Genomic DNA, 25,409 nt, shown 5'->3' on the forward strand with positions numbered 1-25,409 from the left:
CTTGTTTAAGAATTCTTTTAACCCAAGTCCCAAGCCATTGTTACACCTCTTTTTGATGATTGTTTGGCTCCAGCTAGGAGAATCTTTTGAAAACTTAAGAAAATGCTAAAGTTGGTTTCCCTTTTAGACAATTTCCAAAGAATTGTAATTTTTATTGTCTTTTTTACACAAGTGATAAACATTATCTTGCTGATTGTATTGAATTTAGACAATTTTTATAAAATTTAGTCAATAGATCTCTTATTTTCTTAACAGATTTTATACTCTTTTTTTATATCAAAAACATGCCCCAACATTCCTTTTCCCAATTATATTGCTCCACATCATGTGATCCTAATGGATTACTTCGAGGGCCCTCTGTTTTGCATTATGTTATGCTTTACTTTTCAATTTTTCATTGTGAGCAGCATAATAACTCTTCCTCCTTGGCATCCCACTTGGCAAGGGGGCCAAGGTTTCTCTCTTTCACTCTTCTCATTATTCAAAGGACTCATTTTCCGTTTGTGGATTTCTATATTTTGCAATGACACATCCTTTCTGGTATGGAACTCTTTATTCTACGCAAAGCATTTCATCTTTGTTCCCAATCTTTTTCATGCTTCAAAGTGCATATCTATTATAGATGTTCTTTCACTTAAGATGCTTAATGTGTTGTCCTCTTTTTCAAAAAACCCATCATCTCTTTTATTGTTTGTATCAATTATAATGTGATGTTCTTCCTTGCAAGGACTTGTTTTCCTTAGCATCTTCTCTATTCTAGAGATTGACATCCTTCTCTACAATCTCTTCCTTGGTTGGACATGTAATACCTATTGCAATTGACCATTAACTTAGAATGCATAATGTTTTTTTTTTTTTTCTTGCCTCTATGATTGGAAAGCAACATGTTTCCTTTGCACCTATTTCTTTTTTCCTAAGGACCCACTTTCCTTGGTGGAGTGGCATTTTTTAATCATGTGACATCATTTATCTTATAGAAAATTTTCTGTCTCAATTATGCAAAAGGTGTGTATCCTTGATCACCTATTCCTTATTTGTAAAAGCATGCCCATCCTAAACAAATACCTTTAATTAGTGACTTTAAGTGTGTCATCCTTTATCAAGAATCCCTTTTTCCACCTAACAATAGGGAGCTAAAAGGGTGACTTATTGTTCTCCTCTGCTCTTTATCTTGAAGCTATTATTTTTGTCTTGTAACAAAGAGCTCTTCCTTCTTAGGGTCTTTTTCCACTTGTTGTGAGATAACCTTTCCCAATTATCTCTTTCATGGCTAACAAGATTCTTCCCTCTTTACTATGGCTAATCCATAAAGTGTTGTTTTAGGGATATCTCCTTCAAAAGTAGGTATCCTTGTTCTTATTCCCTTATTAAACCATCAGTGTCTCATATTGCCATCATTAGGAGAGGGACATACATGCAGCCTTATTGTGTACTATATAGCGATTTCCTTTTGAGACAATGTTTTCCTTAGGCTTGAATTTAATAGTCATTTGAAAACACCTTAGAAGGTTGCACTAGGCAAGTGGAGTTGATTACAAGACTGCATCTAGTAGAGTCCAAGTGTATTCACTCTTTCATACATCCTTAGGTAGAAGTAAGAGTAGATTAGATCCACAAGGGCCTGTTTGGCAACGGGAATACGAGTGGAATAGGCACATGTAAATTCTTAAAATTTCAAATTCTTTGCTTGGGTGCACCAAATTGGAATTGGGAATAGGAAGACATATTCCAATTTTGGCCAAAAAACAAGCATTTGCTATTCCACATAAATAGGTGGAATTAGAATACGTATTCCTATTCCTATTTTATTTTTTCAGAAAACATAATATTTTTGGGTCTATGATCAAGTTTTCATGCGTGGTTTTGGTCTTTGTCATTTTCTTTTTGCATCAAGCCAAGGAATTTTTCATGGGCTTTTTCTCTAAGCCATGCCGACCCTTCCCTACAACGCATCATAGTGATATTCATCCACAATCAACTTGCGTTTCCAAGACAATCTAAGAGTCGATCCCACGACCGCACCCTACCAAATAAAAATTTATATTTCCAACATATGTCACAAAACACCTATGGATTCGCCAAGAGGACAAAGTATTTCTTCGCACAACCGAAATTTTTCCTTGTATTTCTTTGCAAGAGCCCCAAAGTCGTAGAAATTGATGCCGAACACAAGTTCAGGAGCACCGTCAAATTTCACTTTTGTCTAACCAAACAGAGAATAGGAATACGTATTCTCATTTTCAATTCTAGAATAACAATTCCAGAATACGTATTCCAATTCCCATATTCTTATTCCCGCAGCCAAACGTACCCCAAGTTCAAATTGAACTTTGGAAATTGGACGATATTTTCATTGCACATTGCAAAGCCATATCATTTGAAGTTAAGTTGACAAGTCTAAGTGAACAAAAATGTGTCCCCTCGTGATACCAGCATATCACATTATCATCAATGAGCAAGTATCCATATTAAGAAGGAACCTTGGAATCAACTTATGATCTTTCATTACAGTCTTAGCATAAGTGGTGTCTTTGTTCAAGAGAGGGTTTGATATTTGGTGTTTCGTAATGAAACATTAAGTGTTCTATATTGTATGTTGTAAGGAAATAAAACTCGCATAGTGACTAGTCTCTCTATTTAATCATGTTTAACAGCAGGGGCTAAAAATAAGTCGGTTGGGCTAAGAGATACTTGATATGCAAAGCAAAGGCAAAGGCAGGCCACCCTTGCCACCTTAAGCCTCTACTTGCCTCCACAAAGCACAACGAGCCCACACATCAGCTCATACCACACAAACAAAGCGTTTAGACGTAAAAGGAGCAGCAAATACTCTTGCACAACTAAGGCAGGATTAAATTCCCAAGAACTAGCTCACAACCACTCTGCACTAGCCTGCTCCATCAAACACATCCATGGAAAGTTGAGACCCTTAATTGCATGACTTGAGGCAAATACACAAAATTTTGCTATTCAAGCCAACCATACAATCTGTGCCAAAATTGAGCCAGTTGGAGAAATGAGCTCAAAGGCGGAAAAGGCTGTAGCCTATATAAAGGTTAGGAATCCCAATCTAAAAGAGGAGTCAGCAAATGAGAAAGAGGTCCCACACAATCATAAAGCAAGAGTCTCAACACCTCCCAACCCTCAATATTATCTGGTCTAAGGCAAAAGACTGAGGAATTGACAGGCCCTCATACAGGTGTGCCACAAGCATACAAAAAAAGAAAACCCATATGGGTCAAAGAACTCTATCGCACCACAAACCTGGCTATAGATGGGAAAGAGAGCTACACGCAACAAAAAGAGGTAAGATAGGCCTCCATGCAACAAAAAGAGGCTTGTGATGCTAGATGAGTCTGCAGTCAAGAAGAGGTCACAGTAAACCAAACACATCACGACCTATGTGGTCTAAAAAATATCCTTTGTTACAACCTAGGAATGATGAACCAACCTATATAAAGCTAACATAATGAGTGTTTGGCTAATGTCATACCAATCTAATGTGCCAACAAAAAACGAAATGGAATCGATGCAAAAGCCCAATCCACAACTAGTAACCACCAGAGCATAGAAGATCTTGCTAAGTTGATTATTAGTGATATGCGCCAAATGCAATGGTGCATCTATTGCCAATCGGGCAAGCTCAGACCTGCGAAAATTTCCAAGACCTCATAAATATAAACTAGAGAAAATTCTCAGCAAGGAAAGAGTTGCCAGGTTGAGTCCTCTGATATCACGTTGTACACCAAGAACGCAACCTGCAAACAAAAAAACCTTCACAATGCAGCGAGAAGAAACTTGCAAACGCTTCACCAATAATTGAATTACTAAATTGAGATGGTACAAAATGTACAAACGCCTTGTATCAATAAAAAGGTGCGATGAGGTAGGTATAAGCTAACAACTAGCTAGCTACCTGCTACAAAACTTGAATGCACTATGCACAATATTTAATACTAACTAATATATAACAACCAGATATGGCCACATTTTTTATTAATATAATGGAATGCTACCAAAGTAAACTTAAGACATGTGAGCGGGGATAAAACCACATTCACAACAACAATAACAGGGCCAACTGTATTTTGTGTAATTTTACAAATATTTCAGGCTTTTGTTAAGTTTTCAGGTTTTCCCATTTTGATTCTTTAAGTCAAGTTATTGCAAAGCATTTACACTTTCATTTTGTCATGTCAATGCCATGTAAGTAGAAAGTTGTTATACCTCAAACGGAAAAGTAGAGTTGCTCGTGCTCATTTCTAGAATTTACACCTGTATGTTCCAGATGTTAATAAAATAGAATGATAAAGCTATTCTACAAGTTCTCATAGTTAATGTTCCCATTTCTCCATATTTCTTTCTTTATTAGTTTCACTGTATATGTTCCTATTTAAATTCTTGTAATATACTCAGATATTTTGCTAATACACTCCTCCAGGGGATCTCAAAAGTGATTTTTTTTTAACAAAAAACGAAGAGCATACAAATCATATCAGTATTTAATAAGATATAAGGAGCATTTCCATTTGTTACAGTACAGGATTTTATCAACAATTAACATTAGTGTTAATTTATTAAATAGCAAAGCGAATTGTTTGATTATTCGTCATATTTGATAACTACCATACTTGTATAAATGACAGTATAAAAACACAAAAGGCCTCGGTAATGACAACATAATAAGATTGCTATTATCATCATACCAGGATCTCAGACATTGAAGATGGAAAAGGTGTGCACAAGGCAGCCTCTTAGCCCTGGCCATTGGTTCCTGTATTACCCATTTTCTAATATTAGAAATTTCTATGTACATTATATATGAAAATTAAAGCAATCAACCAGAACAAAACAAAAGGAAAAACATTATGCATAATTTTTAACTGGTATCTTACCTTGCAAATGGCGCATTCATCATCATATGCATGCAACTCATCTTGAGTTGCATCAGGTAAAGCTCCTTGAAGAGTATTCATTGCTGTCCTTAACCTCATAAATCCCTTAATACGCCGCAAAATTGCACTTAGAAGTGCCTGTGAATTGGATATTTTATGTCATTAACTGGAAATGTAAAATAAGTAAGAAATATAAACTAATCCTGCATCCTTCCATTGAAAATTTAATTGCAACTAGGAATAATAGATCTTACTCGCAGATTCAAGAAAAGAACAGCATCTACAAGTTGAAAGGCAAGACCGCGGATCCACCAAATGTGCAGACAGTGTCCAAGAGCCATCAACAAAGTTACAATTTCCATAAAAAAACCACAATTCCTGACAAAACTTCCCTTCCATTCCCAAGATGCACCTGCAAACCTTTCTCAACATTTAAATAGCTTCACTAGAAAATGATTTTGTCAGACATCATACTGAACACGCTTCCTTTTTTTTTGCATATTTTTGAAATGTTTCAGACCTCTACATTAAACCACCAACAAGACTCATTGTATATCAAGCATACACCCAACAAATTTGGAATAATAAAGACTTTTCATATTGATATAGCATTCTCTTCTTTGAGAAATGGAAAATATCAACACAACAAACCTAAATTACTTTTACTTACACTGAAACTTGGAATAGTAAAGACATTTCTCTGGTTAATATTTAAATATGTATCAATTCAGTTCATGTTTTACATACTCAATTGGATTACATTATACCATCTTGTAATTTAATGCCCATATAAAACTCGATGTTCATATTATTAAAAATTCTATAATATTTCTTTAAAGACTTACTTAGTCTTTAGTTTATTAGGTAGTTTCTATTTCCATCTTTTGTTCACGATGGATTCTTATAGAAACATCGATCTCCTTTGTTTAATATAACGACAACATCATCTATTTACCATTACCATAACATAATATCAGAGCAGGTCGATAGGATTTCATAAAATTTGGCAAATGTTTTAAGAAAAATTCGAGGCTCTTTTGACATAGAATTTTTCCCAGAATTTTTTTTCAATTTGTAGAAATGAAAATTGTTAGAGGTATTTTATGGAACTTTTGTGGTTTGTCTTCGAAATTTTTTTCTAGAAATAGCAAGCCTAGTTAAGGGTTTTGATCCCGTGATTTCTTGCATATTTGTTGCATGCACTTGCATGTTGCTTGCATGTGCTGGTTTACCATGCAAAGTCTCGTGTTTTGCCACATGAAGGTTTCCTTAATGGGGTTTCATAATATTTTCACTTAAAAATACTTCTGATGGGTTTTCATAATTTTTTCCGTAAAAAATTATCTGTTAGGTTTTTTATAATTTTTTCCTCAAATAATTTTTTATTTTGTTATTTGCAAAGTTGTATGGGATTCCTTTGTGGTTTCGAAAAAAATTCCTAAAAAAATTATTATATTTGGGGTTTACTGTTTTTCCGAAAAAACAAAGCTTTGTAATCAGTAATCCATGTCTTGGATTGTTTGGTTTTTTTCAATTTTTCACCTCAAAAATCTTGTTTAGTTTTTCTGATTTCTCTCCTAAAAACAGTGGTTTTTTGCAATTTGTCTCGGGCATCATGCTTGTCTGCAAAGTTTGGAGGGTTTGTCAATTTTTCCTCAAAATCATGTTAGTTGTTATCAATGTTTGTCTCTGTTTCTAGGGAAGAGTAGCTTTGTTATCCAACATCTGGTTGGCTGTTTTGGTGATGCTTTCTGGTCAGATATTTTGTTGATTCTTGGAGGGTTAGTGACAAACTCATCTGAGTGGCAGGCTCTTGTCTCTTGTTGCAAAGCTTTTTGAAGAAGAGGACACCATTCTTTGTTCCTTTTTAGATAAATTTTGGTGTTTAGGTCATTTACATTTTGCAAATCCAGGGACGGTCTCAACAGCAACAAAATGTTTTGAAGAATTTGTGACCAAAAGACATCAGTATGACAATGACCATTAAGGGAGGGTATTAGAATATTATAATGTTTCTTTAATGGTCATCTTAGTTAGTCTTTAGTTTATTAGGTAGTTTCTATTTCCATATTTAGTTCACAATTGTTTCTTTTAGAAACATCGTATTTGTAAATCTATATAAGGAGCTTTCATATCCTTTGTTTAATACAGCCACAGTTACTCCATGTCTGTTTTGTCATCCAGATTGGTTATGTTTTCTCCTATCAGGTTGCAAGGTTGTCATGTCATGGTCTTGTTTTTCAGCTAAAAACTATCATAGGATGGTCAAGGAGGCAGCTGTTGTAAGATTAAATAATGATGAGATTCAAGATTGATGATGATCGCAGCAAAGGAAAAATATGGAAATGCCCAAGGCATGAAGCTTTAAAGCAATTGGCAACATTGATGGCAAGTTCCACAAGATGCTTTACCAAAAATGAAAATATGATCTAGTGAACTTTCTGGATGGCAAAGCCTGTTGGAAAGTGAGTGTTGAATGAGTATTCAGGTGTTGTCATTGATGGGAACATATCTCATTTGCATGGTCAATCAGTTTCAGTAAAGTTTGTAAATGAAAAATGCCCAAGTCCAAAGAAGGAATACAGATACAATAGTACAATTTTGGTCAGTGATCACAACAGAATTATCATACATGGCTATCAATTTGGGATAATGATATATATAGCGTACATGAGCTTTTGGTATGATCGCTTGTGTTTATATGGTGAATAGCATATGTTTTGGCAGTACGAAGTATAACAAGTTCAGTATAGCAGAGTTACAGGACAAATTATGAGATCAGGTGATTTGGCCTAGCTAATTGAATTGTTTTGACAATTCAATTGCTTGGCGATGGGGGGACAACATCCAAGGACTTAACTCTTGGATAGCGTGGTCCTATTTTGCATATTGATGCTTGTATGGACAGGTTTGGTGAAGTGTTAAGTAAGCCAACAGAATTTATTCTCAAGGGTATAAAGGAATGACTTGTTTGATATGCGAGCATGGGATATGTGATGTGTGATAAATGTGATATATGATGCACGAGACTTGATGTTGGATCAAAGCATATGCGAGTTTCAGTAGGACTAATCGGACATTGTGATGTCATGTATAGTTCATTATTGTTATAATACTTTCTTTGTTATTGGACAGTGAGTCCAAAAGGTGGATTTGACCTTCAGTCCTGAGCAATTGTGCTCTCTTTTGTTCTCAACTCATAACAGAGTTGCAGACCTCCAACAAGATTTTGTCCTTAAATAGGGACCAATGTACTAAATGCTATGTAACGACTCCCAACAGAGTCAGATCTCCTAAAAGAGATATTTTCAGATTAGTGCATCATCTTGGGGGTTCAATCTCCACCAGGATTTTCCCTTGCCCAAGGTTTCCTCAAGATTCAAGAACAGAGTCCCAGTGTTATAAGTTCTATTTTGTTGTATGTTTTACTTAAATGCATTGTGATTTGTGGATGCTTATGGTCAAGTTGTAAAGTGTTTAATTGGTTTAAAAGTGCTGCAACACTGATTCACAAAACATAAATATAAGCAAATGAGAAAATACATGGAAAGGTTGGTTCCCAATAAGGACCTGCAAGGCATCATATATTACAGATTACGAGATTGTGAAGTGTTGAATTGGTTTAAAAGTGTTGCAATACTGATTCACAAAACATAAATATAAGCAAATGAGAAAATGCTTATGAGGACTAGCAAGACATCATAGTATCATACATTATAGATTGTGAGTTTATATGGGAGCAAAGAGTAGATTATTTTGTTAACCTTTATTCATTTGAGTCAAGTAAAAAAAACAGATATGTTTTGTTTTATAAAATATCTTACAAAGTTGCACATGTTGTCTTTGTGCATTTGCCATGGTAAGATTTTGGTGAAACAAACTCATCTTCCAACTCTTGCCATCTGCATTTTGTCCTAGCCTTGTAACAATTCCAATTGTGAGAATAATAGTAGATTTTCCTTGTGACAATTCCAATTGTGAGAATGATAGTAGACTTTTTTAACCATTCACAAGTGCAGCAAGTTGACTCAAAAGAGCTCTAGTGACCTTGTCCTTGTGCATTGCAAGTTGCAACCATCAATTGTACGCAAAGAAGGTAAAGGGGAAGAACACATATGAAGCACTTGATATTGATGAAATTGACCCATATTCCAATTGGATTTGCATTGAAGTTAATATGTATTGAACTCAGTTTTGGTCCATCATTTGTATTAAAGTTGATATCAATATGTATTGAACTCGTTTTTGTTCTATGATGTGTATTGAACTCTAACTTATATTTATATGTGAAAGAAATCAGTAATATATTCAGTTTCATTGTACATTTTTTGAATATATCTTTTACAAATTTGTGTGCTTTTAAATATTCAGAAAATTTGTTGATTTTGACTTTCAACCATGCCACTGCTGAGGAGGCACATGATGGATTGGTTGTGTTTCCATTGGACAAGGTAGACCTCACATTGGCTCAGATTCAATTTCATACTCTAGTTTACATTAGATGAAGTTGAGGCAAAAGACATATCTGTAGTAGATCTAGTTGCCTAGGCCTTCTCATTTTGTTGAATATGTTGGTAATGAAAACTCAAATAATTAGACATTGTAATTTATTAATTTGTATGCAGACTACGAGTTCTCGGTTTAGCTGTAATGTTTCACAATATAGTCAACTAATGAATATGGTGCACATCAGCCCATTTATGGGCTTGGTAGGGTTAATCCTATTCAAAAAAGGGTAAAGGTTTGTTGGACAGCATTAGAGGAAGGATGGGTTAAAATTAACTTCGACGGGGCGGCTAGGGGAAACCCAAGGGTCTCAGGGTATGGTGTGTAGCAAGAGATTACAAGGGCAATACTCTAGCCTTTGTGGCAAAACGCCTGCATGATGGCACGAATAATGTGGCTGAATATTATGCAGCAAAAGAGGCTCTTGTCTTAGGAGCCAAACTGGGCAATAGAAGAGAACATTTGGAAGAAAACTCGGAGATAATCATGAATGGCATAAAGAAAGGGAAGATGGAGGCTTGGCACCTTGATAAATATATTCAGCAGATCAAAGGTTTGCTAATGGAATTTGAAAACTTCAAGTTCTCCCATACATTCCGAGAAGCAAACAGGGTGGCCGACATGTTGGCCAACATGGGCACAAATGCAGCAATGGGAACTCGGAATGAAATTTTTGAGAACTTGAGACACCTTATATTAGATTAAACAGAGAAAAATATTTTTGCCTTGGCCAACTTTACAAATTAAAACATTTACATCTTGGCCGATATCTTGAGGAAGACATCATGACTCCTACCCATGGCATTTATCATTTTACGGCATGTAGAGATCCCAATCCTCCACACATGTCAACTTGTGTGAAATCATTTCTTGGTAATTTGGAGTTTGCATGTTTCCAGAGAGTTCCAAGCGAGTTAAATTTAGACAGACGACAAGGCGACAGAAATGGAGGCAAATATTGCTTTAGGCTCTGAGAATCAGACGTAGACTTACGAGGGCAAGATCATTGCTCGGCGCCTTAAGAACATTATTGTGTTTGCGGATCTGGATTTCCTGGAGGAAGTTCAACAGATGTTTGTATTACAAGGTAATTGGTAAATACTTGCTTATTAATAACAGAGACCGAAAGGTCAATTTATACAAAAGGAAGAGACGATGTTTCCTTAGGAAACGATTGTAAAGAATAGAAACATTCTATTCCAGAGAAAGCAAAAAACGAAAGCAAACTAAAGCTAAAGATATTTACAAGATAACCATTAACTAATAATAGATGTCTTATCTATTATTGTAATACCCTCCCTTAATGGTTAATCTATCTAACACACCAAGCTGTCCTCTGAATTTGACAAACTTATCAGGACCAAGAGGCTTGGTGAGAATGTCTGCAGTCTGATCTGAGGTAGGAACATACTGTAGATCTATAGTCCCGTCTTCAACCAGCTGTCGTATGTAATGACAATGAACATCCACATGCTTGGTTCGTTCATGGAAGACTGGATTCCGTGCTAACTTGATAACGCCTTCGTTATCAACAAACAGAGTAGTCGGTCCTGCTGGTGACATCTACATATCCCCAAGCATCCGACGAAGCCAGACAGCTTCACATCCTGCCTTAGCAATCCCTCTATATTCAGCCTCTGTAGAAGAGAGAGAAACTGCCTGCTGCTTCTTGCTGGTCCATGTGACTGCACCGGATCCCAAACTGAACACATATCCAGATGTTGACTTTTTATCATCAACAGAGCCTGCCCAATCTGAATCTGTGAACCCACTGAGTTTAGGATTAGAACTCCGAGAATACAAAAGTCCATAATCAGAAGTGCCCTTCACATAACGAAGCACACGCTTTGCTGCCATCCAATGATCAGCCTTAGGAGCTGTCATAAAGCGTGAAATATAGCTGACTGCGAAGCTGATATCAGGCCTAGTAGCAGATAGGTAGATGAGGCTGCCTACTAGTTGCCTATACGTAGTATCATCAACGGAAGGAGAATCAGACTTGGTTGATAACTTGAGACCTTTCTCCATAGGTGTAGATGCAGGTTTGCAATCCTGCATTCGGAATTTGTCTAACAAGGCTCTGGCATATTTGGACTGAGAGATGAATATACCAGAAGACTGTTGCCAAACTTCAACACCTAAGCAATAATGCATGAGCCCAAGGTCAGTCATATCAAAAGACTGGCATAAGTGTTGTTTGATTCCCTGAATCAAAGATGCCGAACTGCCAGTGATGATCAGATTATCCACATAGATAACCAGAAGGATGATGTCACTATCAGTAGTCTTGATGTACAGATTTGAGTCTGAAGAACTCCTCTTGAAGCCTTGATCACTGAGGTACGTATCAATCTTGATGTACCATGCCTGAGGGGCCTACTTCAAACCATAGAGAGCTTTTACCAATCTGAGAACCTGATGGTCTTTACCAGCAACCTTGAAACCAGGAGGCTGCGTCATGTAGACCTCTTCATGGAGATCACCATTCAGGAAAGCACTCTTTACGTCCATCTGATGGACCTTCCAGCCAAACTGTGTTGCCATGGCTAAGACTAATCTGATGGTGCTCATCTTTGCAGTAGGAGCAAAGGTCTCCTCATAATCAATGCCCTGACGCTGAGAAAAGCCCTTTGCCACTAAACGAGCTTTGTACTTATCCAAAGTACCATCTGATTTGTATTTGATTTTGTAGACCCATTTGCAGCTAATGGGTTTCTTCCCTGGGGGAAGATCAGAAAGGACCCAACTGTTGTTCTTCAGCAAGCTTTGGTGTTCAGATTGCATGGCCTGTTCCCACTCTGGAATTCCTTTAGCCTCGGAATATGTTTGAGGTTCAAACACACTGTGAATGTTGGCCATAAGAGCAAAGTTAACAGAATCTATAGTTTTGCTCTTTTTTCGAGTAGTTCTCCCATCAATGAGCTCATCATCATGAAGATCAACAAGTGTCTTAGCCCACCACTTAGGCCGGAGAGGAGAATGACCAACAGTAGTACTAGGAGATGCTTGATCAACAGGATCCTGATCAGAAGAATCTGGATCAAACTCAGGTGAAGCATCTTCAAAACGAGGTGATTCTGCAGGAGAAGCCGGAGGTGGCTGTACAGGTATCACTGGCAGGACTGGAGCTGTAGGAGCTACTGGAGCCCTCCCATCAGGTGGACCTAATGGAAGCCGAACTCCCAAATCATGAACCTGCATAGGCTGGTCTGCTAGATCAGGAACAGGAGAAACAGGCATAAATGGTCCTCGCTGCTCATCAAAGACTACATCGCGGCTGTATATGAGATGAGATGTCTCAACATCAATAAGGCGGTAGGCTTTGTGAAGACTGCTATATCCAGCAAGCATCAGTTTCTGACTCTTGGCATCCAACTTGGTGCGTGAAGCATCAGGGATCCAAACAAAAGCAAGAGAGCCAAAAACCTTCAGGTGACTGATTCTGGGCTTGCGACCTGACCAGGCCACTTCCGGAGTTTTACCTTTGACCGCCACTGTGGGTGACCGGTTCAACAGATAAACTGCAATGTTAACTGCTTCTGCCCAAAAACGCTTCGAAACATGTCTGTGTTCGAGCATGGAACGAGCCATCTCGATGATTGTCCTATTCCGACGTTCAACTACATTGTTCTGTTGTGGCGTGTGGGGTGTGGTGAACTGGCGTTGGATGCCATGTGTATCCAAGAAGCTGGAGAAAACATTAGAACAAAATTCCCCCCCATTGTCTGATCTAAGAGTAATAATAGATTTCCCAGACTCTTTTTCAACTAAGGGTTTAAACTTCTGAAATACAATAAATGCATCGGATTTCTTTTTAAGGAAATACACCCACATTTTTCTACTGAAATCATCTACAAACAACAGAAAATACTTGTACCCAAGAACAGAAGGAGTGGCCATAGGGCCGCAGATATCAGCATGAACAAGCTGAAGTACTTGAGAAGCTCGCCAAGAATCGCCACTGGGGAAAGGTGTGCGATGTTGCTTCCCAGCCTGACATGTGTCACAAACTCCAAGGTGTTGGGTTTGAATCTCTGGCAAACCAAGAACAAGCTCATCCCGAGCAAGTTGTGAGAGATAATGCACATTTAAGTGCCCATATCGCTGATGCCAAAGTGAGCTGATGGAAGATCGCCGAGCAGCCATAGCTAAGTCCTGAGAATCACTAGAATCAGTAAGTCTGAAAAGACCATGATCCTCAAGACCAACTGCAATAGTAGACTTAGTCGCCCGATCAGTGATGGTGCACTGATGTGAACTGAAGGTGACTGCCAAGTGTGGAGAATGTTGCAGCAACTGACTGACCGAGAGTAGATTTAGTTCCATCCCTGGAACGTAGTACACATCAAGGATTATGAGCTTCCTCCCAACAGGCTGAATTTGAATGTTGCCTTTACCAACAACTGTGTACTCTTCTCCACCACCAAAGATAACAGAATCTGAATAAGGCTGGTAGTCAGTAAACCAGTCTCTGCGGTGAGTGAAATGTCGAGAGGCACCTGAATCAATGTACTAGGCAGATGACTGTACATGATCTGCGGGTCTTTTAGCCATGAAGGCATAAAAGGCAGATTCCACCTGCTCAGTGTGCTCTGCACTGTTCGCTTTGGGTTGCGAACCTGATTGCTTAAACTAGGCAGCTAAGCGTTTCCGACATGCAACCTTCATGTGACCATACTTGTGGCAATAGTTGCATTGAATGTTCTTCTTTTTGGTACCATCGGATGCTGGAGCAGAAGACTTCTGCTGAGATGGTTGCTGAAACTTGCCCTTATCCTTCTGAAAGGATTTCGCAACAAAGGCTTGCTCAGTGGAGGTGGAACTGGAGCTACTACCGAACTGTTGTTTCCACCGATCTTGCTGAAGTAGCAGGGTGCAGAGATCAGTGAACTTTAGATCAACACCAGTAGATGTGATGTTGAGAGTCTCGATAAAATGCTCATAGGAATTTGGTAAACTCCAAAGAGTGATTACCACAATATCCTCTTCCTCCATCTTGCGACCGATGGCAACTAACTGATCACGGATTTCCTGAATCCGATTCAGGTGTGCCTGGAGCGAGGTGCGCTCATTCATGACAATAGAAAACAGGGTGTTTTTCAGAAAGAAGGCTCTGCTCTTGTCGGAAGTCTCATGAAGACCTTTTAGATGTGTCCAGATTTCGGCCGCTGTCTTGCCGGATGGAATCTGAGAAAGCTAGTCATCAGCTACGGAGAGTTGAGAAGCATTACTGCCTCTCGATTGTTCAGATCCCATGTATCTTGATCAGGACCCGGAGAAGTCGGACGCTGCTTAACACCCAGAACAAGTTGATCGGTGTTTCGATATTCGAAGATTGCGATGATGCGCTGCTTCCAGATTCCATAATTGCGACCATTGAATTTGGAATTATGCTCGAGCAGAATATTTGTCAGAGATGCCATGGCACGTTTTTCAATGAAAAACTGTGAAAATCTGTGAAGGCACGTTCTTCGAGACAAAAATACGGAAGACCCAGAAGAATCAGAGAATGACCCAAAAGAGAGCTCGAAAAACCCAAAAAGAATCTGCTGTCGTTTTCTGAATCCGCTGGCTCAAAAATCGAGGCACCCAGAAAAACGGACAACCCAGTTGAGCTCTCGAAAAACCCACCAAGAATCTGCAAACAAAAAAAAATTTCGACCCCAAAAATTAGGGTTTCGAAAAAAAACAGCCCTAGCTGAAAAAAGCTTGAAAAAACTTCAGATTTCTTGATGAAAAATGGTCGAATCTGCTTCCCAAAGCACGATGACAGACTGAGACAGCTAAGAGCATGAAGATTTGATACAGAAACATGCAGATTTTCACCCCAAAAACGCAAGTCTTCAAAAAATGGCCACGATTTCCACGCGATTTGCAGACCCGTAATTCGGGAATTTCTCCAAGCAGAAAAACCCTAGGTGGGTTTTGGGGAAATTAGCTGAAATAATTTTGGAAAAATTTAAACAAATGATTTCAAGAAGAAATTATAAATTTTTCCGAAAAAATTTAAGTATTTAGCTCTGATACCATATTACAAGGTAATTGGTAAATACTTGCTTATTAATAACAGAGACCGAAAGGTCAATTTATACAAAAGGAAGAGACGATGTTTCCTTAGGAAATGATCGTAAAGAATAGAAACATTCTATTCCAGAGAAAGCAAAAAACGAAAGCAAACTAAAGCTAAAGATATTTACAAGATAACCATTAACTAATAATAGACGTCTTATCTATTATTGTAATAGTTTGGGCCAGAGAACCTGGATGCATATTGGAAGCGGCAATTGAACCTAGACGTGGCGTCTTTGTTTTTGGCACTGGAACTAACAATGAGGGAAACGAAGGAGGAGGTTCGTCATGTTGTCACAGCTTGTGTGAATATGCAGTGGCTTCTGGGGTTGAAGGATATAATTGAACGAGTTGTATTGGGCGTGGGTGTATAGATGGAGAGGAGCCTAGGAGACTAATTGGTGGTGGGAATCTTCAATTCAACCACTGGTAGTGTGGTCCTCTGCAAATCCACAAGGAGTGCATCTCCCAAAGGCAGAGCAGGGTTGGAGAAAGATTGTGGATTTTCTGCTTGGACGAATTGGGGTGTCAACTAAGAGCAACCTAGGCTTCATGAAGGCTACACCGAGATAGAGCACACTCGCTCTAGGGCAACCTTTGCGCCACCAACTCATGAAGAAGAATCGGCCGGAGGCGGGAGCTTCCATGTCAAAGGGTGTCTGGGTGGATGCCTCGCTGCTTGAAGTGGAGGGGGCTGGTAGTAGTAAATGTCATCATGTGAGGCAGGGGATTTTGATGCTGGATGATCGCTCTATGCCAACATTCACAGGTGAGGAGGCAACGCACTGATTTAAGGAGTAGCAACAAGATGATGGTGGGGACAACGACGTTAGCTTGTGGGCATCCTTTGTTTTGTTTTGTCTCTGGTATTTTGTTTCTGGTTTCGGCGGTCTTTGCTTGCGGCAGGGTGTTAATACTCTGCAGTTTTTTGCAATGTTAAATGTTAAATGTATGGCCATGGGACGGGTAGATTTATGACAGTAAGGTATATGGCCATACCTCAAATATTGTGTCTCTCTTTAATATCAATATAACACCAATAATGTTACCTATCAAAAAAATGAATATGGTGCACACCTTATCATTTAAACATTTGAAATTTCCATTATTTTTTACTTTCCCTATATTTTTAGGGTTGTTCACAATTAATTCTGATGAAAAGGCCACCTGAGCCTACCATCCTGCAAAGTGCCCCAATGTATTGTTTCTCTTCACAACAATGCTCAAAAAAAATACCAAAGCAAAGGCGCCTAGTTTAAAGGCAAAGTGCATGATGTAGGTGCCTAGATGGTGCCGAGTTTAAATATTTTACAATACAATTAAAAATCTACCAATGTAGTAAATCTTATCTTTAAAAAATCAAATACCTTTTTACAGAATAGAATAAAAATATCATATATAAGAATAAACTACAATTGTAAAACATGTTTAGGATGAGGAGATACAAAGGGTCATTAAAAAGTTCACCTGCTGCAGATCTATCAGATGGTTCTAATCCTTGACAATGAACTATGTCATCTGCATGATGGCGATGCCAAGTTTCAATCAGCTGTAATCCATGCACCATCACTGCCTGCATTTTTAATGTAGAAACCATCCACACAAAAATTCAGTGAACAATCTAGGTTCCATATATCAACTAATAATACAGTCAAAACCTGTATTCTACCTGCAGTGTTTCAAATGCAATACTGAGAGGCTCGAAAATCAATAGCCAAAATGTGCTTGTTCCTGCACCTTTAGAAACAACTGTGCATAGCTGAATCCTGTACAGCATGGTCATAATGAGCCTTAAAAATGCATTTGAGAGTAAAAGGCGTGCATGCCAAAACATTCACCAACATGTAAATGTACTTGTTCAAAATTTTAAAACTTATGATACAATAATGAAGTGCACTCGAAAGACAGAGGTATCAAAAAAAGTGTGATTAAGATAGCGTAGCATGCAGTAAAAATAAAAAAATCATTGCAGATGATCAGAAGGAGGCCAATGAGACTCAAAAGTACATTCAGACAATCTATGTTACCCAAAGTTTCCAGGACAAGGGGATGGAGGGACAGGGAAACGGGTTTCTGGGATGGATTTTTTTTCTTGGAGAAGGGGAAGGCAGGGGACGGCAGAGGGAATAGCTATATAAAAAATAGGGAAAATTTAAAAATATATTGGGAAACTTTTATTATTCATTAAAAAAGCATGGATAAAACATGCTTCTATGAATTATGGAACATTCGCATATAATGTGTGTGTTAAATAATTTATCTTTAAAGTTCACATGAGAGTGGAAATCAAACATATTATCAAAACTGAAACAGTAGTTTTACAGGACAGCCAAGGGAAAGGTTTTTGGAAGTTTCCGAAAGTAATGTAGAAACTTTTGATGTTACATGTAAAATGAAAACCAATGTCAACATATGAAAAACTAATCCCTCTCAACATTGTCGATTGATCTCTCAAATGTGTTTTTGTCATAACCCTGTATTGACATATGATCAATATAAAAATGTATATATTTAATGCAAATATAATTGCTTAGTATATTAATTATTTATTTAAATTTCCTAAATGCATTAATCAATAAATTAATGTTATACATAAATAAATACATGATAATACAAACAAATATATAAATAAGGAATAGATATTAACAGATCAATATGCAAATCGTAAGCGGTGGTCAAGAGGATTATCAATCAACTAACCATTTATCCCTCCTTTGGAAAGTAAACACAACAAAGAATGATATGGGTCGAACATAATTAGAGCACAGAGATGAACAAATGAAGAATATGGAATAATATAGATAATTTAACAAGTATGATTATATTGTAGACAACAATTAAATATAACTCACACCACTAAGAAATAGAGAACATTGACTCTACAAGGAGTTGATCTATTCAAATAACATTTCGATATGGTTAAGTGATTCAATGGAAATGATTTGGTGGACAGCTTAATAGCAAGGTTTGATAACCAATAAGGAGTTGAGAGTCAACTATTATGTAAGATGGAATCATGTAAAAAAACAGAAGAATATAATATCATTGCATATGAAGGATCAATTGAGAATTGATCAGAGAATACAATCAACAATCTACTGATTAGTTACCCAACAGATATCGATTAAGTAGTTTGGTAGACAATGTATCCATCAGCAAACTCAGATTATGTGCTCATCACAAAAGATTAGTCATTGTGGTAAATATCGATCTGATAGACTTGGGATCGATTTACAAAAAGTTAGCAAAGCATATCAATTATCCAACATTGTTCAATGAAAGATCGATCACACATGAAGACCCAACAGATCAACCAGTCAAATATAAGAGTTGATTACAATAAGCAATCCACTAATTGGATAATATGTAAACAACAATTGCAGAGCAATGTTTTTAATTGACAAGCACAATCCAAACGATAAAGAAAGTAATCAAAGAAAGGTTGACAAATGCTCATCAAAGCACCAATTCTATAAGTAAACTAATTAATATCATAAAGAGATACAATTTGTATAAAGTAAACTAATTGATATCGTAAAGAGATACAATTTGTATAAACAATTCGTTATAATAGGAAGAGTTATGATTTCGAAGAGATATGTCTCTTCAACATTCAAGAGATGCAATCCCTTCAATATTGGGAGATCAAAATCATTCTCCAAAAGAGTGCATAGCAATAGACGAAAAGAAAGTAATAAGCACCAAAGAAGAATGAAGTGAATAAAGTAAGTATAAAACATACAAATCTCCCTTATGTATGCAGTCAAGTCAAAGGAAAGAATATCCCCTAACAGGTGGTCACAGTCATATATGTACAAGCAGGCATAGAACTGATTAAGGTATGTGTGTGCGTGTGCGCGCACGCACTTTATTTTTCAATTCATTTATATGTAAAAGTGGGCATATAATTAATTAAGGGGTGTGTGTCTGTGTATGCTTTATTTTTCAATTCATTTATATGTCAATATAATACTATCAACGGATACTATGACACTGAAATAAATGATATATATGTATATAAGCATACATACATAGAACATTATGAAATCACTAAAATAAATATTATAGAGATGATGTTTTGTTTATTAAAGTATTTAATATTTCATAAAATGATCAATAGTCCCTAATGAAGGGAGGAAAGTGACCTTGAACTCATTGGTGTCAGTGTGAGAGATGGGTGTAATTCCCCATTTAGCTGACATGACAGAGATGAATATTTAGTGTCATTACCGGAGATGGGTGTGATTCCGATTTGGCCGACACCACATGGATGGATATAATCTCTATAATGTCAATATGTGAGATTTTTCTCCAGCTGACCAACATGACTGAGATTGATATAGTGACCAGAATATTCTAATGAGTCAACATATGCATATGTGATAAGGCCATAGATAGGGAATTTACGATAATAGATAAGGTTCTATTATTAGTTAATGGTTATCTATTTGTAATCTATTGTAAATATTAGAATGTTTCCAATTTTAGTTAGTCTATAGTTATACTAAAGAAACATCGTTCAATTCTTTTTTATCTATTGACCTCTTAGTCTCTATTAATAATAAGCAAGTATTTCACCAATTACTTCGTAATATGGTATCAGCAAAAAAAATTATAATTTCTATCAAAGTTATTTAGTTTTTCAAAATTATTCTAAGATTTTCTCTACAACCCGTCTAGGGTTTCCATTTTTTTCAGAATTTCCTCTGTCAAAACCTGAGTTTCGTCTAGGGTTTTTTGGAGGAAAAAAGTCTCTAAAATCATGATTGATTCTTCTGGCTTGCATCTAGAAAATCTTTTGCACCACTCGATCTTTTTAACTATAAATACATGACTTCTCTAGTTCGATAGCCTAAAAATCGCAATCACATTCAACTCCCACGCGTTCTCAAAAGTGACGTTATTTTTGCTGCTAAAACCCTAAAAATTCATGACATCTCTACAACTCCTAGACTTTTCTGCAAGCAACAACCTTCTCTGGAAAAATCAATCGATTTTTTGCCTATGGTTTCCATCTTTTTTGCAACTTCTACCTCCCATGGTTGTCGACTAGAGTTTTCTTCTAAAAACCTAATTTTTGGGCTCCAAAAAAAATTCGATTACAAATTCTTGGTGGGTTTTTGAGAGCTCAACTAGGTTGTCGTAGGATTTTTCTGGGTGCCTCAATTTTTGTGCCTCGATTTTTGAACCGGCATATCCACAAACCGACAACATATTCTTTCTGAGTTTTTTTGAGCTATCCTCTAGGTACCCCTTCAAATTTTCTGTCTTCCATTTTTTTGCCTCAAAGTAAGTGCCTTCACAAATGTTCACGCTTTTTCATTGTAAAACATGCTATGGCATCTCTAATTAATATTTTGCTCAAGGGCAATTCAAAATTCAATGGTTGGAATTATGGCACTTGGAAGCAATAGATAATAGCAATTTTTAATTATAGGAATACTGATCAAATTATTCTAGGTGTTACAGAGCGTCCGACTACCCCTGGTACTGATCAGGATACATGGAATCTAAATAATCGAAAGGCGGTGGTGCTTCTCAAATTATTTGTAGCTAATAATCAACTCTTAGATTCCTTCCAGCAAGACAGTTGTCAAGATATGGGCACATCTCAAGAATCTACATGAGACTTCTAACAAAAGCAAAGCTTTCTTTTTGAAGACCACTATGTTTTCTATTATCATGCATGAGCAAACATCACTCTAGGCTCACCTGAATAGGATTCAAGAAATCCATGATCAATTGCTTGTCATTGGTTACACAATGGAGGAAGAAGACATTGTGGTTATCACTCTCTAGAGTTTACCCAAGTCCTCCGAGCATTTTATTGAAACTCTCAATATCACGTCTTTTGGTGTTGATCTAAAGTTCATAGATCTTTGCACAACTTCAGAAAGATCGACGGAAACAACAATTCGATAGCAATTCTAGCTCCATCTCCATAGAGCAAGCCTTGGCTACTACATCCTTTCAGAAGGATAAAGGCAAATCTCAGCAAAAGTCCTCTACTCCAGCTTCAGAAGGCTCCCAGAAGAACATTCAATGCAACTATTGCCACAAGTCTAGTCACATGAACGTTGAATGTCAGAAACGCTTAGCTACCCAATCTAAGCAATCAAGTTCGCAGCCTAAAGCGAACAGTGCAGAGTGCACTGAGCAGACAGAATCTACCTTTTACGCCTTCATGGCTAAAAGACTAGCAGATCATGTGAAGTTGTCTGCCTTGTATATTGATTCAAGTGCTCTTGTCATTTCACCCACCGTCAAGACTGGTTCATTGACTACTAGCCTTACTCGAATTCAATCTGTTGGGAGGAATCTCATTTTCCTCGATGTGTACTACGTTCCAAGGATGGAACTAAATCTACTCTCAATCAATCAATTACTGCGACATTCTCCACAGTTGGATGTCACCTTCAATTCACATCACTATACCATCACTGATACGGCGATTCGGTCTGTTGATATAGTAGGTCTTGAGGATCACGATCTTTTCCAACTTTCTTGTTCTGGTGACTCGGTGGTCTTTTGTTAGCACACTTTGGCATCAGCGATATGGGCACTTAAATGTGCATTATCTCTCTCAACTTGCTTGAGAGCTTGTCGTCGGTTTGCCACAGATTTAGACTCAGCAACTTAGAGTTTGTAATGCATGTCGGTTTGGGAAGCAACATCGCACACTTTTCACCAGTGACGATTCATGGTGAGCTTCTCAGTTACTTTAGCTTGTTCATGCCGATATTTGTGGGCCTATAGCCACTCTTGTTGTTTTTGGGTCTAGGTATTTTATGTTGTTTGTTGATGATTCCAACAAAAAAATATAGGTACATTTTCTTAACAAGAAATCAAATACATTTCTATATCTCAAAAGTTTAAACCTTTAGTCAAAAGAGTCTGGGAAATCTATTAGTACTCTTAGACTAGACGATGGGGGGAATATTGTTCTAATGACTTCTCTAGCTTCTGTGATACTCATGGCATTAAGCGTCAATTAACCACACCCCACACACCACAACAAAACATTGTAGTTGAAGTTGTTGAATGTCAAAACAAAAAAATCATCAAGATGTTTCAATCCATGCTCAAGCACAGACATGTTCCAAAGAAGTTCTAGGCAGAAGCAGTTAACACTGCGATTTATCTTTTGAACCAATCACCCACAAAGGAGGTCAAAGGTAAGACACCAAATGAGGCCTGGTCAGGTCGCAAGCCCAAAATCAGTCACCTGAAAGTTTTTGGTTCCCTTGCCTTTGTTTGGATCCTTGACGCATCACGCACCAAGTTGGATGACAAGAGTTAGAAACTCATGCTTGTTGGATACAGTAGTCTTCACAAAGCCTATCGCTTGATTGACACTAAGACATCTCATCTCCTGTACAGTCGTGATGTAGTCTTTGATGAGCAGCAAGCACCATTCATGCATGTTTCTCATGTTCCTGATCCAGCAAACCAGCCTATGAAGGCTCATGATTTGGGAGTAAGTCCATTAAGTCCACCTGATGGGAGGGCTCCTGTAGCTCCTACAGTGCTAGTTATTCCAATGATCCTTGTACAAACACCTCCACCTTCTCCTGCAGGATCACTCAGCACCCAGATTTGTAGATGCTTCACCTGAGTTTGATCCAGGTTCTTCTGATGAGGAACCTGATCATAGAGAATCTCCTGAAACTATTGCTGGTCATTCTCCTCTCCGGCCTAAGTGGTGGGCTAAGACACTTACTGATCTTCGTGATGATGAGTTCATTGATGGGAGAACTACTCGGAAAAAGAGAAAATTCGTTAACTTTGCTCTCATGGCCAACATTCATCGTGTGTTTGAACCTCAAACATATTCCAATGATAAAGGAATTCCAGAGTGGGAACAAATCATGACATTTTGACATCAGAGCTTGTTAAAGAATAAAACCTAGGTCCTTTCTGATCTTCCACCAAGGAAGAAACCCATTGGCTGCAAATGGGTTTACAAAATCAAATGTAAATCTGATGGTGCTTTGGATAAGTACAAAGCTCATTTAGTTGCAAAGGGCTTTTATGTGGAGACCTTTGCTCCTACTGCAAAGATGAGCACAATCAGATTAGTCCTAGCCATGGCAGCACGGTTTGGTTGGAAGGTCCATCAGATGAACATCAAGAGTGCTTTCCTCAATGATCTCCATGAAGAGGTCTACATGACGCAACCACTGGTTTCAAGGTTGCCAGTAAAGAACATCAGGTTCTCAGATTAGTGAAAGTTCTCTATGGCTTGAAGCAGGCCCCTCGAGCAAGTACATGAAAATTGATAAGTAACTCAGTGATCAAGGCTTCCAAAGTTCTTTAGACTCAAATTTGAACATCAAGACTACTAGTAGTGACGTCATCCTTCTGGTTACTTATGTGGATGATTTTATCATCATTGGCAATTCAGCATCTTTGATTCAGGGAATCAAACAAAATTTATGTCAGTCTTTTGATATGACTGACCTTGGGCTCATGCACTATTGCCTAAGTGTTGAGGCTTGGCAACAGTCTTCTAGTATATTCATCTCAAGTAGTCCAAATATGTCAGGGCTCTGTTAGACAAATTATGTATGCAAGATTGCAAGCCTACATCTACACCCATGGAGAAAGGTCTCAAGTTATCAGCCAAGTCTGATTCTCCTCCTGTTGATGATACTACATACTAGCAACTAGTAGGCAGTCTCATCTATCTCTTTGCTACCACTAGGCCTAATATCAGCTTTGCAGTTAGCTACATCTCACATTTTATGACAGCTCCTAAGGCTGATCATTGGATGACAACAAAACATGTGCTTCGTTATGTTAAGGGCACTTACGATTATTGACTCATTTACTCTTAGATTTCTAATCCTAGACTCATTGGATTCACAAATTCAAATTGGGCAGGCTCTGTTGACGATAAAAAGTCAACTTTTGGATATGTGTTTAGTTTGGGATCCAGTGTTGTCACATGGACCAATAAGAAGCAGCAGGCAGATTCTCTCTCCTCTACAGAGGTTGAATACAAAGGGACAACCAAAGTAAGTTGTGAAATTGTTTGGCTTCGTCGGATGCTTGGGGATATGTAGATGTCACCAACTGGACTGACCACATTGTTTGTTGATAACGAAGGCGTTATCAAGTTAGCACAAAATCCAGTCTTCCATTAACAAACCAAGCATGTGGATGTACACTATCACTACATACAACAGCTGGTTGAAAACGCGACAATAGACTTGCAGTATGTTCCTACAACGGATCAAACTACAAACATTCTCACCAAGCCTCTTGGTCTTGATAAGTTTGTCAAATAAAGAGGAAAGTTTGGTGTTGAGGATAGATTATCCATTAAGGAAGGGTATTATGATAATAGACAAGCTTTTATTATTAGTTAATAGTTATCTATTTGTAATCTATTGTAAATATTACGATGTTTCTAATATTAGTTAGTCTGTAATTATCTGTTAGCTTTCTTTAGCTTTCTTTTAGCTAGAATAGAATGTTTCTATTCTTTACAATCATTTCCTAAGGAAACATCATTCAATTTTTTTGTATATATTGACCTCTCGGTCTCTATTAATAATAAACAAGTATTTCACCAATTACTTTGTGATAAGGGAATGTCCCTTCCAAGAAAAAACCTTAGGGGGTGCACTCCAAAGAAGATGGTGGAATAACGATGGGTTAGGAACACAATTTGGAGATGTCCTTAAGGCTTGGGTTAGAAATTGGGCTAGAATATTATAGTTTATCTTGCTATTGTTTAATTCTAACATTTCTTTTACAAGTATTACTCATGAATGAATGCTTTTTAATGACGTCCACAAGACAAAAGAAATCTAAGGGACCGAAGAGCAACCGTACTAGATAATTTCTGAATTCCTTTCCATTTCTAATCTTTTGGTATGTATCTTAACCAAAAAACCAGCAATCTGTTTTATCTTACCCCCTTCAAATAAACTA

The 25,409-nt window shown here is 37.6% G+C and overlaps 1 protein-coding gene across 2 annotated transcripts in view; it reads right to left on the bottom strand.

The window, feature by feature from the left end:
* LOC149565030 (E3 ubiquitin protein ligase RIN2-like) overlaps nt 1–25,409 on the bottom strand; it is a 90,931-nt gene that overhangs the window by 24,905 nt on the left and 40,617 nt on the right. For both annotated transcript variants that reach the window (XM_089818578.1, XM_089818577.1), the window contains exons 6-10: nt 17,140–17,236; nt 16,938–17,043; nt 5,150–5,307; nt 4,896–5,033; nt 4,707–4,774 (exon numbers count right to left, since the gene is read on the bottom strand). In XM_089818578.1, the coding sequence (XP_089674704.1) occupies nt 4,707–4,774; nt 4,896–5,033; nt 5,150–5,307; nt 16,938–17,043; nt 17,140–17,236 (567 nt within the window). The remainder of the gene's footprint in view (nt 1–4,706; nt 4,775–4,895; nt 5,034–5,149; nt 5,308–16,937; nt 17,044–17,139; nt 17,237–25,409) is intronic.

Source organism: Cupressus sempervirens, chromosome 3, assembly GCF_028749045.1.
Source record: "Cupressus sempervirens isolate cs-2001-9-10 chromosome 3, ASM2874904v1, whole genome shotgun sequence".
Classification (NCBI taxonomy): Eukaryota; Viridiplantae; Streptophyta; class Pinopsida; order Cupressales; family Cupressaceae; genus Cupressus; species Cupressus sempervirens.